At 42.4% G+C, this 16,926-nt stretch overlaps 1 protein-coding gene across 5 annotated transcripts in view; it reads left to right on the top strand.

The window, feature by feature from the left end:
- Positions 1-16,175, top strand: part of Golga3 (golgin A3) — a 48,447-nt gene extending 32,272 nt beyond the window's left edge. For 4 of the 5 annotated variants that reach the window (XM_032886888.1, XM_032886885.1, XM_032886886.1 and 1 more), the window contains exons 17-24: positions 7-204; positions 2,489-2,605; positions 7,177-7,316; positions 7,964-8,096; positions 8,251-8,373; positions 10,473-10,634; positions 11,342-11,505; positions 12,682-12,928. In XM_032886888.1, coding sequence (XP_032742779.1) covers positions 7-204; positions 2,489-2,605; positions 7,177-7,316; positions 7,964-8,096; positions 8,251-8,373; positions 10,473-10,634; positions 11,342-11,505; positions 12,682-12,853 — 1,209 coding nt within the window. In that variant the 3' untranslated portion in view covers positions 12,854-12,928. Of the gene's footprint in view, positions 1-6; positions 205-2,488; positions 2,606-7,176; positions 7,317-7,963; positions 8,097-8,250; positions 8,374-10,472; positions 10,635-11,341; positions 11,506-12,681 lie in introns of all 5 variants that reach the window. The other variant, XM_032886884.1, reaches the window with a different exon arrangement.
- Positions 16,176-16,926: the final 751 nt, after the last annotated feature.

The following is a 16,926-nucleotide window of genomic DNA, read 5'->3' as shown; positions in this document are numbered from 1 at the left end:
TTTCAGCTTCAAGAATCCAGAGGCTTCAGAAGGAAGATAAAACGTCTTGAAGAGTCAAATAAGAAGCTAGCTCTGGAGTTAGAACATGAGCGAGGGAAGCTCACCGGCCTTGGACAATCTAATGCGGCTTTGCGGGAGCACAACAGCATTCTGGAGACTGCACTAGCCAAGAGGGAAGCTGACCTGGTGCAGCTGAATCTCCAGGTGCTGAGGCCTATATCTGCCAGGAGCAGCATGAGAGTCATGTGGACCATACTTATGATCAGTGTCTCACCATACTGAGTCATAGCCACTTTCAGGGGACCCCACACCTGGCTCAGAGGAACCTGGACATTGATTGCATAAACCGGGATCTCCAGTTGTGAGAGCCTGTGCTTACTGTCCCAAGTTCATTAGTTCCTTTTGTGTGGGAGGCTCCTGGTGGGACAGGTCAGACTGTCCTAGTTCTAGACAGAAACCTGTACAAAAGACACTCGTCTGAAGTCATGATAGGAATTAGAGATGGAATTTGAACCCCAAATTGGCATCTTACTGTAGATTCTGTTCTTAGCTCCTTAGGTTCTACAGTGCTTTGGAGGTTGGTGAACAGTTCAGGGAAAGTTTCAGAATGTCAGTTAAGGGTCACTTAACTACATCTTCACTAATGGCCTCTCACAGCTACTCTGCATGACCCCTTCATGTCTTCAATACCCACCTGAGTGACTCTTAAACTACCAAGTTCAACTGCTAGCACAAGATACAACCTTGACCAGTTTTGGAACACAGCTTTTCTGTGTTCTCAGGAAACTTCCCATATTTCACTTAATGATAGTGGTCTCTTCTCAATCACCATTAATTTCTTAGCTCTAGCTAACCAGTATTCATTGTCCCAGCAATGCAAAGTTTTCATTTCAGTGGTCTCTCTAATCCTAATCACAGCTGACTGTTCAGCCCCTGCTGACCAAACTGACAGAGTCTTAATTCAAAGTAGCAAACAGTCCTGTCAGAGTTTCTAACTCTGAAACTTCACAAGCCAGGCCTCCATCTCTGCACTGGTCAGCATTCTTAACCTTCCAGGCTCCTAAAAAACATCCTGCTGAGTTCTTAATGAACTCAGGGGCTCTTCCAGCTCAAAGTTCGAATGACATTTCACAATCTTCCCCACATGTCAAGTCTGTCACAGCAGTAACCCACTACTGTCTTAGGATTTATATTGCTCAATGAAATACCATGGCCAAAAAGCAAGTTGAAAAGGAAAGGGTTTATTCAGCTTACACTTCACATTTGTAATATGAAATATTTTATGTGTCCTTTAAATGACTCTGTGCTCTTCAGTGACAATTGGCTCTCTGCAGAGGCTGAGAAAGAGAGAATAGGGAGAAAGGAGTTGAAGAGAGCAGTAGGATTGGGGAGGAGCAGTAGGGTCAGGAGACAGAAGCATAGGGTCAGAAAAGAAGAAAGAAGGTTGAGTAGGACTAAAGAAGGGAAGAGATTTTGAAGAGCGAAAATAAGAGACAGTTGAAAGGGAATTGGGGTCCCAAACTGAAGAGACAGTTGGTGTATTGTGGTTCACCACTGAAGGAAGTCAGGACAGGAACTCAAGCAGAGTAGGAACTTGGAAGCAGTAGCTGATGCAGAGGTCGTGGAGAGGTGCTATTTACTATCTGGCTTCCTCCAGCTTTCTCATTCTGCTTTCTTATAGAACACAGGACTAGCAGACCAGGGATGGCACTACCCACAGTGGGCTGGGCCCTCCCCTGTTGATCACTAATTGAGAAAAATGCCTTACTGCTGAATCTCATGGAGGCATTTCCTCAACTGAGGTTCCTTCTTCTCTGATGACTCAAATTGACACAAGACCAGCCAGTACAGCCATGTCCCACCCATGCCTTGAAATAGTAGTTACTAGAAGAGTTTAGCCAATTTGCATTTTGTTCCAGTTTCCAAAACTCCTGTTCTTGCTGGTCTGACTTCCTTGTAAACATCTCTTATGATACATTCGCTTCTTTGGGAGGATGGTTCAAAGCTGTGTTCTTGAACATAGCTATTCGACAAAGTGACACACTCCTGTGAGGTCAGACTTCTGCATCGATTGATCTCTCTCTCTCTCTCTCTCTCGTCTCTTTGTCTCTCAGGTAGGGATCATACATCTGGGCTGGCCTTAAATTCACTAGGTTGCTAAGGATGATGACCTTAAACTTCTAATTCTTTTGCCTTGAGTTCTGGGATCATAGCTATGCCTGCTTTGTTTTATGTATAAGAGCTGGGACTTGAATCCAGGACTTTATGCCTGCTAGGCAAGCAGTCTACCACCTGAGCTACATCTCCAGCCCAGAGTGGGGTTTCTTACCTTCCCGACCTTGTTCCTTTCCTGTGATGCCATCATTTATGCTGTCCTACTGGGTTCCACGTGATGGCCGACTAGAGAGGATCTCAGATTGTATTGCAGATTGTGTGGGTGCATGGAATTGATACTTCTCTTTATTTATCCTTTCAAAATGTGATATAGGTGCAGGCAGTTTTACAGCGCAAAGAGGAGGAGGATCGCCAGATGAAGCAACTTGTCCAAGCCTTACAAGTCTCATTAGAGAAAGAAAAGACGGAAGTGAGCAGCCTGAAGGAACAGGTGTGTGACCAGCTTCAAGTTGATCAGGCCTTCCGGGAGGTGTAGCTCTCCACATGATAACTTTGTTTCTAAGGACTGGGCAGTTATGACACAGACTGCATAGAACATGGCATTGTTTCTTTGTAGAAAATGACATCATACGAAATGACTTTAACAGTGTAGGACTTGGGAGGATAGACTGAGCCACCCTTACATACACACATTGGTCTTTGCTAGGAAGACATTCCTATAAAATTAAAAACCACACTTCCTGTTTGTGCAAACTCCCAGCACTTAAAAGACTGAGGTAGGAGGATTCTGACTTCAAAGCCAGCTTGAGCTGCATGTAGTGAGTTTGAGCCCAGCCTAAGCTCTATAGCAAGACCTTGTCTAAAAATAGTCATCAAAGACGGCTGCATACAGCCTTAAAGTCTTTGTGGCTGGCTCCTCTCCACATCCCAGTTTTGCTGGTCCATTATATAATCATAACAGCAAAGGCCTGTGGTGACCAGTGTACATTCCATCCTATGCTCCATTCTTTTTTTTTTTTTTTTTTTTTTTTTTTTTCGGAGCTGGGGACCGAACCCAGGGCCTTGCGCTTCCTAGGCAAGCGCTCTACCGCTGAGCTAAATCCCCAACCCCCTATGCTCCATTCTTGGTTTTGTTTTTTGTTTTTTCTTCCCGAGACAAGGTTTCTCAGTGTAGCCCTGGCTGTCCTGGAACTGGCTCTGTAGACCATTCTGGCCTCAAACTCACAGACTCCACCTACCTCTACCTCCCAAGCCTTGTGCCACCACTGCTTTGTAACCTCCTCTCTTTTAGAATGTGATCTTCCTGCTGACATATCCCCTGGCACAGAACAAATACTCATGGCCACTGGGTGTGTGAGTGTGTGTGTGTGTGTGTGTGTGTGTGTGTGTGTGTGTGTGTGTGTGACATTGTTACTTATATACACATACAGTTTTCTTTTTATTTTTCTGAGACAGTGTCTCTTGTAGCACAGAATGTCCTTGAACTTGCTGTGTGGCTGAGGATAACCTTGGACTCTTATTTTTCCTGTTGTATTTTTTAGATAGGGTCTCATGATGTAGCCCTGACTGGCCTGATACTGGCTACATAGACCAGGCTGGCCTCTCATGGAGCTCTACATGCCTCTGGCTCCCAAATGCTAGGATTAAAGATGTATACCATTGTGCCTGAAAACCTTGAGTTCATGATCCTCTTCTACCTCCCAAGTACTGGGGATTATAGGTGTATAGCTCAGTGGCTACCTGAGATTGTGAAATATAATTATAACTTAAAAATTTTTTTAATTTATCATGTACATGTATGTACACATGTATACATACATGTACATGATGTGTGTGAGTCATGACACACACACACACACACACACACACATATATATATATATATATATATATATATATATATATATATATATATATATATATAAATTTAGGGACAACTTTGTCCCATAGACCACACGAACACCAATCTCAGTCAGACAGGGATGATTTATTGAACACATACCTAAAGACTGATCCATGAAGGCAACAGACATATCAGACTCAGGAGCAAAAAGCTGTGCACTGAACATTTCTCAATGTTAGCTCTTAAAGGCTAAAACAACAAAAACCACAATGAGCTCATAGCAGATACAAGGGGAAGTAGAGTGGTCAGTCTTCCATGTTTCCTTAGTAATTATGGTAAATTTCCTTCGTAATTTGCTCTTAACCATTGAGCCATCTCTTCAGTCCCAAGGACAATTTCTTAAGAGTAACAAACCTCATAACATACAGAACATAACAGGGTATGTGGTCAGCATGAACCTGCTCTGAGTCAAGTTTTTTTTCTGCGTCAATGATTAGTAAGCATAGCAACAATATGAAGTAGTTGGCAGGCATGGAACAAAATGGCTACAACTATGCTGTGGGGGTGGCTTCAGTGGTGTCAGTTCACTTTCCTCCTTCACAGGGTTCCAGGGATTGAACTAAAAGGGTCAGGCTTGTGTGGCAAGCACCTTTACTTGGTGAGCCACCTCATTGGCCCAGAAAAAGTTTTAAAAGTGAGATAATTTCAAGGCGTGGTAAACACAGTTTTAATATGAACATAATGGTATGTCCATGGCTCCCATTTGCTTATCTGATTAGCTACCTGGGCTGTGCTTGGGACTTTGACTCATGGTCTATTGCATCCCACATCGTCATTCCTTCTGTGTTAAGATATCACTTTTCTTTGTTTTGGTTCTTGTGCATCTAGTCATAATTTTAACAATAGTCATGATGATAATATATTTTTGATATTTTTATGGTTGTTTGCATGTGTGGTATGTATATGCATGTTTGCATTTGTTGGGCACATCTGTATATGCAGATGTTAGTTCATGACTGTGTGCTTGCACATGGAGACCTAAGGCTAGTGTTTGGAATCGTCCTTGATTGATTTTTCACCTTATCCTTTGAGACAGGATCTCTTAATTAAATCTAAAGTCTGCTGATGGCTAGTCTCCTTGGGGATCCTATCTTTGCCTTTTAATGCTGTCCATTTCAGATGGCCTACCATGCACACTTTGTTCTTATGTAGACACTAGTGATAATGAATTCTGGTCCTCTTGCTATCATGGCAAGTACTTTAATCACTGATACATCTCTCTAGCCTATAAGACATTGATAATGAACTTTGGAAACTTCAGAAGGAAAAGAAAATTTGTGGGAGATGTTTGTTTTGGGGTTTGTTTTTTCTTAGACAGGGTCTTCCTATGTAGTAGCCTAGGCTGGCTGAACTTATTATAGTGTAGGCCAGGCTTGCTTCAAGCACACAGAGATCTGCCCCCCAAGTGTTAGGATTAAGAGTGTATATGTCGGGTTGGGGATTTAGCTCAGCGGGTAGAGCTCTTGCCTAGCAGCAAAGGCCCTGGGTTCGTCCCCAGCTCAAAAAAAAAAAAAAAAAAAAAAAAAAAAAAAAAAAAAAGAAAAAAAAGTGTATATGTCAATGCCCATCTGGAGAACGTTTTAAGAACCGTGTGTGTGTGTGTTTTACTTGTTTTAAAAGTAGTCTTTTTTTTTCTCATATTAAAACATTTTTATGGGGTTGGGGATTTGGCTCAGTGGTAGAGCGCTTGCCTAGGAAGCGCAAGGTCCTGGGTTCGGTCCCCAGCCCCGAAAAAAAGAAAACAAAACAAAACATTTTTATACAATCTATTCTGATCATGCTTTTCCCTTCCCCAACTTTTCCCAGATCTTCCTATCCCTCTACCCAACTCTATATATACCCTTTCCTTCTCTAAAAATAGGCAAATAAGAGAAACTTTAAAAAAAAAAAAAAAAGGCCATTGAGTTCATTTTGTGTTGGCCAACTACTCCTGAGCATGGGTTCTGGCCTGAGGTGTGGTTAATACCCAGTGAGATTCCACTGAATAAAACTTTTTCTCTTTGTAAGTGGGTATCACTGGCAGATAGTTTCTTGCTTGAGTTGGGAGTCCCTGTGCACTTACCCTTCTCATTGTTTGGACCCTGTGTGTGCTGTCACAGTTTCTGTCAGTTCTTACGTGTTTCAGTCCTGCTGTGTTTGGAAGACAACATCCATCCCCTCTGGTTCTCCACCCCTTTTTTGAATATGTATCTTCCTGAGCCCTGAAGGGAAGGATTTGATGAAGATACCTGATTTAGGATTGAGCACTCTGAAATTTCTCATTCTCTGCACACTGTCCATTTGTAAATCTCTTTGGTTCTCATTTTAAAAGCAGACATTTTGAATGGAAACAACCTGACCAAAATAATCTGTGACACAATTTGAAGGACCATTAAAGTGAAAGTATAGAGCACAGTGCAGAAGTAGTGATGATACTGATCGTGCCTTCTTTTTTCTTCTTTGTAGTGAGCCCTAATCCTCTAAAGTGCTAAGCACAATGTTGCTGCACAGACAGCTGTAATTGTTTCTCTAATATTTCTAAACTGTTAGAAAAGAAAATGCAATTTTTTTTATGCATTCAAGAATTTGCTTGGAAATCTTGTGAGAATCTATTGTTGACTTTGAAAATCACCAAATATTCAGAGAATGCCAGTTACATTAAGAATAGGATTAACTTTTTATTACAACTAGATGGAAATATAAGAATTAGGGGTGGCTGGAAATGGTGGTACTTGCCTTTACTCAGGAGGCAGAAGCAGGCGGATCTCTGTGAATTTGAGGCCAGCGTGGTCTACAGAGAGAGTTCCAGGACAGCCAGGCTGTTACACAGAAAAACCCTGTCTCAAAAGCAGACAAGAAAAGAACTAGGAATACTCTTAATTACTAATAAACAAATATAGTTGAGGAATATAAAACCTATTTAAACTAAGAAACTGTGATTGAATTTTATTCATTCAGCAGTCTGTCAGCTACATGTTACTGGTCCACTGCATGCTAAACGTACAGACAGTTACCTTCATCTTTATCGGTAAGTTAGTCTTGAGAGGAAAAAAGAAGCGATTGGTCCTACATGGGTTTGAGGGGCTTCAGTGCTGCCACTGGAAATTCCATCAAACTTGTTGCAGTCATCATGGTACAACTTGTGTGTGAGGAATGTCAACTTCTTCACTTTCTTCTAGATGGCTGCTGCCAGGGTGGAAGCTGGGCACAACCGCCGCCACTTTAAGGCAGCGACTTTGGAGCTGAGTGAGGTGAAGAAAGAATTGCAGGCCAAAGAACACCTGGTACAGACACTGCAGGCCGAGGTGGATGAGCTCCAGTGAGTGCCTGATGCTTGCACAAGTATACTCCAGGGCTGGCCATGGCGATCGCTGTCAATTCCATATACTGACTGCATCAGAGCAATTAGGGTTTTCTGTCATTTTTATTTCATTTTGGATCTCACAGCAAGAATCATCTGTCTTTTCCTAAGATACCAATCAGGGCAAGTCAAAAGAACAGAATTATCTGACTCCTTTCTTAGGAAGTCTGAGTTTAACCATAACCCAGCTCTTCCTTGACTTCTTCCTGGAATAGAAAGAACCCCCACTTGAACCCTTAGTCAAGGGATATCCTGGATGTTTTGAGATCCATTGTAGCATCACACTAACAGAGTATCAACTCCGACGTGAGGAAAGGGGCAGGATAGACCTAGGCTGCACACACACCTCTACAGAAGCCTCAGAGGCATTTGTTTATTTTGTTGTGAAAGTGTCTGACAGCACCGTAATCTGAGCTTTGCGAAGTGTCCAGAGTGCAGAAGACTTTGCAGGGTTAGGGAGGGGTAGAGCACTGGAAGGACTTTATACTGTGTATGGCCAAGGGTAAAGGTCTCACCATGACATCCTTGGAGGACAAATTGAGAGAATTCTGTCATTTTTAACCTGTTTGTCTGTCTGTTTGTTTGTTTGTTTGTTTAAATGCCAGGATTCAGGAGGGAAAGCATTCTCAAGAAATAGCTCAATTCCAGACTGAGCTGGCAGAAGCTAGGACCCAGCTCCAGCTCCTGCAGAAGAAGCTCGAAGAACAGAGGAGCCAGCAACCAACAGGGAGCCAAGAGGTAACAGCCAGGTCCCTGTTTTCCTACTGCTCAGACAGAAAGTGTATGCTTTTTTAAATATAATACTAAAAGATGAATAGACATTCCTTAGAACTGCTTTACAGAATAATACAGCATTTTAAAATTATCTTAGTCATGTGATTTTATTCTTTAGATGGAAGATCTCAAATGGGAATTGGATCAGAAAGAACGAGAGATTCAGTCCCTGAAGCAGCAGCTTGACTTGACAGAGCACCAGGGCAAGAAAGAACTCGAGGGTACACAACAGACACTGCAGGTCGGTCCTGCCCCTGTCCAGGGTCCTGTTTCTGTGTTGAAATGGTGCAGTTCCAGCCAGGCTGAGTGTTACACATGTACCAGGAGTTCTCACTGAAGTGGATCACGTGTAGGCTCCCTGACGCCACCCCAGTAATCTGAAGACATTGTTTCCGTTTTAGAATGAGGCACAGCATGGTTATCTGGTTCAGGTCACACACTGGATGGAGGAGAAACTGAGGGAAATTCAAGCACTACCCCTTTGTTAAGCTATATGAAGTGTATGTACCTGGAACATGGTTTTTCTTTAGCTCCAGCGAGTAGTCCAGTGAGTAGTATCAATATGCAATTTGTGCTTATTATGATCAACTTCTCCATGAAGGCTCAAATGAGTAGTCTTTACTACTCAGGGAAAGGACCAGAAACATAACTTGCTAATACTCCTCACTTGTTAAAAAAAAAAGGGGGGGGGCAGAACTTATTAGATTGCTTTGTACTGTGTTTTTAAGAATGATTTATCTTATTCTAGTAACTGACTTTGGAATTTAAAGATTCTTTGGGGCTGGCGATGCAGATTTGCTGTTTGCAAAGGGCTCCATGTTGACTGTCAGGGGTGCTGCAGTGATGCTCAACAATTACGAGCACTTCCTGCTCTTGCAAAGGACCTGGGCTTGGTTCCCAGCACTCACTCAGTAGCTCACAGCTCCCTGTAATTGCAGCTCCAGGAAATTCAGCAACCACTTTTGGCTTCTGAGGGCTCTTGTGTGTTTGTGCTACACAGAAACACACATAAGCAACTCCAGCTCTAGAAATTCCAGTTTTCTCTTCTGGCCTCTACAGGCACCTGTGCTCATGTGCACATACCCATGCACAGACACAGATACATATAATTAAAAACACAATAAAAGGGGTTGGGGATTTAGCTCAGTGGTAGAGCGCTTGCCTAGCAAGCGCAAGGCCCTGGGTTCGGTCCTCAGCTCTGAAAAAAAAAAAAAAAAACACGATAAAGGGGGTTGGGGATTTGGCTCAGTGGTAGAGCGCTTGCCTAGCAAGCGCAAGGCCCTGGGTTCGGTCCCCAGCTCCGAAAAAAAGAATAGGAAAAAAAAAAAAAAAAACAAAACACGATAAAGATTTTTTTAAAGTCAATGGTTTGATATCAGTGAACTTGTCAGTGCCTAGGAAACTGCTTAGATGAAAAGAAAACTTATCCTAGGGAAAAATATGTTGCCCAAACTGACATACAAGTTAACATCTTAAAGTGTGTTTTAAGATGTTTACTTTTTGAGACAGCCTCTTATGGAGCCCAGCTCTTATGACCTCAGTTTGATATGTAGCTAAAACTGGCCTTGAACTCTTTTTTTTTCCCATTAATTAACATCCTGATCAAAGCCCTCCCCTCCTCCCAGTTCTCTCACACAGTCCCTCCTCCCATCCTCCTTCGTCTTCTCTAAGACTGGGGGGTGGGGGGAGCCCCTCTGCATACCAATCCACCTGGCACATCAAGTCATTGCAGGACTAAGCATGTCCTCTCCCACTGAGGCCAGACAAGGCAGCCCAGTTAGGGGAATAGGATCCATAGGCAGGCAACAGATTCAGGGACATCCCCCCACTCCAGTTGTTGGGGGACGGGTGTGAAGGCCAAGCTGCACATCTGCTACATATATATGTGAGGGGCTGGGTCCAGTCCCTATCTGCTTTTTGGTTGGTGGTTCAGTCTTTGGGAGCCCCCAAGGGTCCATGTTAGTTGACTCTGTTGGTCTTCCTGTGGTGTTCTATCCCTCTAGGGCCCTCAATCTTCCCCATGTCTCTTTCATGAGACTCCCCAAGCTCTGTCTAATGTTTGGCTGTGGGTCTCTGCATCTTTTTCAGTCAGCTGCTGGGTGGAACCTCTGAGAGAACCGTTATGCTAGGCTCCTTGCTGTTAGTGTAAGAGAGTATCATTAATAGTGTCGGGAATTGGTTCTTGTCCAAGGGACGAATCTCAAGTTGTGCCAGTCAGTATTAGTACTGGCCTTGACCTCTGAATCCTGCCTCCTGAGCCTCACCAGTGCTGGGATTGTAGGCATGAGCGACTCACTATGATCTTTTAGCTTTACAAAAGTGTCTGATCATTTTCCTTAGACTATCAAGTCTGAGTTGGAAACGGTTCAGGAAGATCTGTCTGAGACCCAGAAGGATAAGTTTATGCTTCAAGCCAAAGTGTCTGAACTGAAGAACAACATGAAGACTCTGCTGCAGCAGAACCAACAGCTCAAGCTGGATCTCCGCCGCGGTGCAGCCAAGGTTGGATTTAGGCTGCGTCCCTCACAAGTTAACGGTCTACCTCACTTAGATTTTGGCTGGGGATGGGGGTGGGCAGGCAAGAGATTGGCAGGTCTAGATTGGTTTTCTAGTCATTCACAGATTAAAACACTTAACCAACATTGAACTATCTTGTGCACAAAGATCATAAAGAATTCTGCTTGGACAGTGGCCAAACAACTTTATTTTGTTACCTTGTTCAAGAGCATATTTGTTCTCTTCTTGAACACATATCGTCTTGCTGTGATACTATTTCCAACTAATGAACCCAGCCAGGATGTGCCGCCATTGTGAGTCATGGTGCCATCAGCTTGGCTCAGGTGGGAGTTTCATGCAGTATCAGCCCTGATGGAGGGTTTGAGATCGCTGGCAGATAATTTTTGCACAATCGAAGTAAATATTGCCTAATTTCTTAGTGAACCTCAAGTGTAGGCTTATATCTTCGGGAACTCCTGTAAGAGAGCTCTGATGCCATGTTCAGTTATTTCTCCTGAGGGACAGTGCACAAGTGGTTTGTGCTTAACTAAGTGCATTAGGACTACTGGACTGGCTAGTAAATCTTAACTACTAACTCTCCGACCGTCTTCACAGACCTAGCAATTCAGCCCTCTTCTCAGAGTGGGGATGCAGGGAGGTTCAGTTGTCACAGTAGAGAATGAAGAAAGCTAATGGTGTACTTTTACAAACAGAAGAAAGAGCCAAAAGGTGAGTCCAGCTCATCCAGTCCAGCAACACCCATCAAGATACCAGACTGCCCTGTCCCAGCCTCACTGCTGGAGGAGCTGCTGAGGCCCCCACCCGCTGTGAGCAAGGAGCCCCTGAAGAATCTCAACAGCTGTTTGCAGCAGCTCAAGTATGATTTGTTTTCTATGGCCCATTTTGCTCAGTATTTAGACATATGTTTTTCCTGGGGGCATATCTTATGTTGTTTGTAGAGTGCCTATGTCTTTGAAGCCCTTGTGAAATAAAGGATTTTTACTGGCAGAGCTTCTGGGGTCCATGTTGTAAGGTGAAAACAGCTAAGTAAATCTTGGTGGTCCCTTGAAAGGTCAGGTGTTACTGAGCCTCTTGGCTGAGGACAGAGGAAACTAGCACCAGGGGCAACCTAGCACATGGGCCCTTGATAGGCAGGAGACCTTGCTGAGGGAAATCATGGGCTACAGTAGCCCCAGGTACAGCTTCTAAACATTGGCATCAGGCCTTCAGGTCAGTGTCCCAACGGAAGCACCGCTCAGAAAACAGAAGCCTGTGTCTGACTGTTTGCTGGTTTCTGCCCAGAGTGGAAAAAAAGTGTCAAGAGTTTTTGCTTTCTTTGCAGGATATTTGATGCAACCCCATGGTTGTATTATCTACTGGAAAAACCTGTTTCTAGTTGTGATGTATCTCAGCCCAGCACACACTTTAATCCAACAGCTTTCTGTTTATCGTAAACAGGATTAAATAAAGTCAACCATAAGTCTAAAGGAGAAGCAATCAACCAGTTGGCAGGGAGTGAACATAGGGGAAAAAACAGAGAATAAGAGGAAGTCAGGGGTTGGGGATTTAGCTCAGTGGTAGGCGCTTGACTAGCAAGGGCAAGGCCCTGGGTTCGGTCCCCAGCTCAGAAAAAAAGAAAAAAAAAAGAGGAAGTCAGGAGGATAGATAGAGAGATCAAAGGATGTGGAAGGGTGGAACATTAAGTTTGAGGGGGTTTTGAGACTGGGTGAAGAAGGAGAGTTTCCTTTTCCTTTGGGTTGTGGCTGAGGAGGGAAGTCAGCTGGACGTTTTCTCTGCCTTTCTGCGTTAGCAGGCTTTCACCCCAGCATCTGGCTCCTGAGTCTTCATTAGTAAAATTGATAGATGGAGATTTTGTTAATAACAGAAAACAGATTCCAGCTGATTTTGCTGGTCTGTGATACACTTATTGGTAGAGAAACACATATGACCGGTGGTGAGCCCATTGTATCCACTGTAGTTTGTTAGAGCCGTGGCTGGGGTTCTATCTGATCCTTGTATGATTTAGGATTTCTTCTGCCTTCTGTCTCCCCAGGCAGGAAATGGACAGTCTACAGCGCCAGATGGAGGAGCATACCATCACTGTGCATGAGTCCCTGTCCTCGTGGGCTCAGGTGGAAGCTGCCCCAGCAGAGCATGCCCATGCCCGGGGAGACACAAAAGTACACAATCAAAACAGTGTTCCTGGAGAAGGGCTGGGCCAATGACCACTGTTGTCCTTATCACCAAGTATTTGTGGCTGTTGAAGGAATACTCTTGTCAATATTATTTATTTGATTGAATGCTCTGGTGGCTTTTTTTTTTTTTTTTCGTTTTTTAAGAAATTACTTAAATTTCCCTTTACTTTTTATCAAGGATTAAAATAACAAACATCTGGGAGGTGGTGGCACACACTTTTAATCCCAGCACCAGGAGGCAGATGTAGGCATGATCTCTATGAGTTTGAGGCCAGCCTGGTCTACAGATCAATAGTTCCAGAACAGCCAGGGCTACAAAGAGAGACTCTTGTCTCAAAATAAATAAATAAAGGGATGAGGCAAGAATTAAAAACATAGTCATAGCTTTTCCCATGAAATGACCAATTCTTAAAAACATCAGAGTTTGGACTGCTGGTGAAGCCTGAGTGTGTATATCTGAACAGTCACTTGCAGAAGGAGAGAACTTCATGTGTGGCTCAGACACACATAAGACCTTTACTTTCCTACATAAATGAGTTTTTATTTACACCTTTTGCTTTTTATTTCATTTGCCTTTCAAACTATTCTACCTAAATAGGATGTATATATATAAATACCAAAAGTCTTTTGAAAACATACACCTATGTTATTTAAGGATCTAATTGTTTTACTACTGATTTCCCTTTGAAAATTTGCTACTGGGAAACAGTATACATGTAGCTGTAGGGGTGTCAGTTTAAAAATGTATTTTAAGAAGTATAACTTATTTTCTATGCATCCTAAAACCAAATACTCTTGGCACAGAAAGAATTGTGTTAGTTTTAGTCTTTTCATTTCTGAGGGTCTTTTCTACCAACATGTCCATGAATTAATAACACTGACCTCTCAGGTCTGTGGCCTTACGTGGTTTTACTCACTTTGGCTTACCAACAGGCAGGGCCAGTCAGGCCTTGAGGTCAGTTAGCAGGGGACAAAAGGACCTCCAAGGTCTCCTCATACTGACCTGATATTTGGAGAACACTGGTGGAGGCAGCCTTGGGCTGTGGGTTATAGGCTGCAAACACTGTGTCCCAAAGATGGTGTTTATGAAACAGTGAATGTCTGTCTGTGGCCATCAGGAGCCACCATGGACCTCTATTGAATACTTGTGGCACAACAAGCCAGAGTAATACCTGGAAGAAGGTAGGCACTTTGGTTTTCTGAGACAGGGTTAAAAGACAAAAGCCTTGTTTAAAGTCAGCACTAAGTGTGTGATTTATTGCCGTCTGCTTCCCAAATCATAATAATATTTACATAGAACACCTGACTTGAAGTCTGTAATCTTTGTGAATGCTTGTGAAGAAAATTTAAAATAAAGTAGGTTTTTGATCCATGACTGTAACCCCAGCACTTGGGAGGTAGAATCAGGAGGCGAATCTGTTCAAGACTAGTTTTCAGCTACACAGCAAGTTTGAGGCAAGACTGGGTTACATGAACCATGACTTAGAAAGACAGACAAGCTGGAACAACAAGAGAAACGATCTGGAACAGTGTTAGAAGGAAAAGGGAGAAAGACCTGAAGGAAGCTGTAAGCGTGATCAGCTAGTTGGTGTCTTTGAGTGGGTTTCTTGTCTATTTTATGGAAAATCAGTATGGCATTTTTAATCTGTGTTCTCTTATAATATCCTATTAGAGCTGTAAATGATGTGGTTAAAGTAGAATTATCAGCAGTGATGTCTGGTGTTTGAAAAATATTCTTTAGCAAGTATTGGGACTTTGAAGTGTGTATATCACTTGTACAGGGTTAATCTTAAAAAAATCTTTAAAACGTTATTGTAAATAAACCCTTTTAATCTCTAAGTTAGAAATTAGAAAAAGATGGTAATTTACATTATTTATTTTGTATTTTTAATGTCAAAACCAAGAAATAGCTCTTGGTTTGGACTTACTCTGCAACAGAGCTAGTTTCTCCTATGTAAAGAGATCTTCAAGTGAGTTTTGTTGATTGTGTTGTCTGGGGGAGGATAAGCTAATTCTGAACTCATTCAGGTGAAGGTTGTTTTCATGTCTTAACCCATTTCTTCGGTTGCTTTGCTGTCCCATATGCACGTATACCCTCAGAAATGTCACTTCTTCTAAACTTTGTAGTCTGCCTTGTGAATCCTTGGCTAGGTTCCTCTTGGTTCCATGAAAGGTCTGACATGTCTTGGCTTCTTTCTCTGTCCCTCTTTGCATGTCAGTGTGTCTTTTCTCACAGTTGTGATTCAGAGGACTCTTAGATTGGAGCCGGGATTCTCTTAGGGCTCTTTAAGTCACATTGAAGTTGAGTTTTCAGGTTCCCTTTTTTTTTGTTTGTTTGTTTGTTTGTTTGTTTTGAGTTTTTCCCTTCTATTTTCCCCTCTTATTTCTATTGTACTTGGCCTCCTTGAGCTTATTCCTGAGTGAATATGGCTTGACTACTGTTGCCTCTGCAGCCAGACCTGGGGGTTTTAGTTTGCTCATGAAAAACTGCAGGCAGGTATGGAGAATTGCTTTCTCAGGCGGGCTCACACCATTGTGTACCATTTCTGCATATATCATATATGCTGAATCTTGTCCTATACTGGACACCTTGGCTTGCATGCTTTATACTATTAGTTTTCTTATGTTTAAAAATTACCATGAAATTTCTATCTTTGTTTTTATGGTAGACATCCAATTGATGCTGTGATTTTAGATTTTTACACCATGGGAGCAGGCAATGATTTTGAGAGATGTGAGGCTGACTTTACGTGGACGTGGGATACAGGGAGCTCAGAAGGTAGTCTTAGTGCATATATCAAAAAGCTTGGTTAAATTCTTCTCCATTTCAAAATAAACTTTCCAGTATGTGGACACTGTAAAAGCCATAGGCTTATAGGTCACAATGATATATATTTTTCATATATTTTGAAACAAAAATTGGCAGGAGAAGATTCTGGATTTAAAAGGGACCATCATATTTGAAAAGTCCTGGAGCCTCAGAGGACCCCTGTGATAAAAATAATACTGTGGCATGAGATATCTCGAGTCTCAATCTAACATGCTCAGTAGTTTGGAAATCTAGCCCAGTCTACTCTGTAGTGGTCGTAGGTTCTGACAGGATCTTTGGGTCCATGTACAGTTTGGAGGGTCCAACATTTCAGTGCTTTTTGAGTTTCTCATTTCTATAAAAAGTTATCTTACAAGGGAGTCAGTCTTCATGTTGGGGCTTTCCCAGGGAAACTGTCATCACTGGTAACAAACTGTAACTTTAAAAAGGCATGTTGTTGCTGTTATTGTTTTGCCTTCTTTTTTTAATATAAGTGTGCTTGGGAACTCCTTACATTTTATGCAATAAACTATTTTTGGTAAAGGTTTTCATAATTCATTGGGGAGGGCTTCCTTCTTAGCGCTAGCGTTTTGTCATATTTGGGAGTAGCTTTTGTAGCTCATGTAGTTTTCACACTATTTTAAAAGGTAATTGTGTCCTATCAACGTTTGAGGGTAGGATACGAAGATTCACTCCTTGTTGTGTGAGACCAGCAGAAGTAGCATGGTAACCATGTCTCTTCATTGGCCTGCATCCACCATCACCATGAAGAAGGAGCACACTTGCAAAATCATGTGCATGAGCAGAGGATGTTGGGAGCCTGTCTGCCCAGTGCTCTTGAGCTGACCAGTTTCTGCTGGGTTAATTTTCATATCTCAAGCAATTTTTTCTTTTTCATTAATCCTTTATTTTTGATCAATGAATTATACAGACCTATTTCAGCTAAAAGTTATTAATAAGCCACAGAGTTTAAATCAAGTACTGTAAAGGAGAAGTTTATATAAATTCCTGAGGCACTCAGAAACCTGATTGCTCACGCAGTATTAGAAGCAAGTTATGAGGGAACTACAAAGTGGGTTATTTAACACCCCTGCCATCCATGGTGGGTGTCTTAGTTTGAGTTTCTGTTGCTATGATGAGACACCATGACCACAGCAATGTGCATGTGTGTGTGTCACCCACCCGCATTCAGGTATAAATGGGAGCTAGGCAAAAGCCTATTTAGAAAAAAATAAGCTTGCTCTCTACTTAACACTAAACACAAAAGTAAACTCTAAACAAGATAAAATTGTGA

The sequence above is a fragment of the Rattus rattus genome, chromosome 16 (genome assembly GCF_011064425.1).
Source record: "Rattus rattus isolate New Zealand chromosome 16, Rrattus_CSIRO_v1, whole genome shotgun sequence".
Taxonomy (NCBI): domain Eukaryota; kingdom Metazoa; phylum Chordata; class Mammalia; order Rodentia; family Muridae; genus Rattus; species Rattus rattus.
This window is presented reverse-complemented; position numbering and strand designations above follow the sequence as displayed.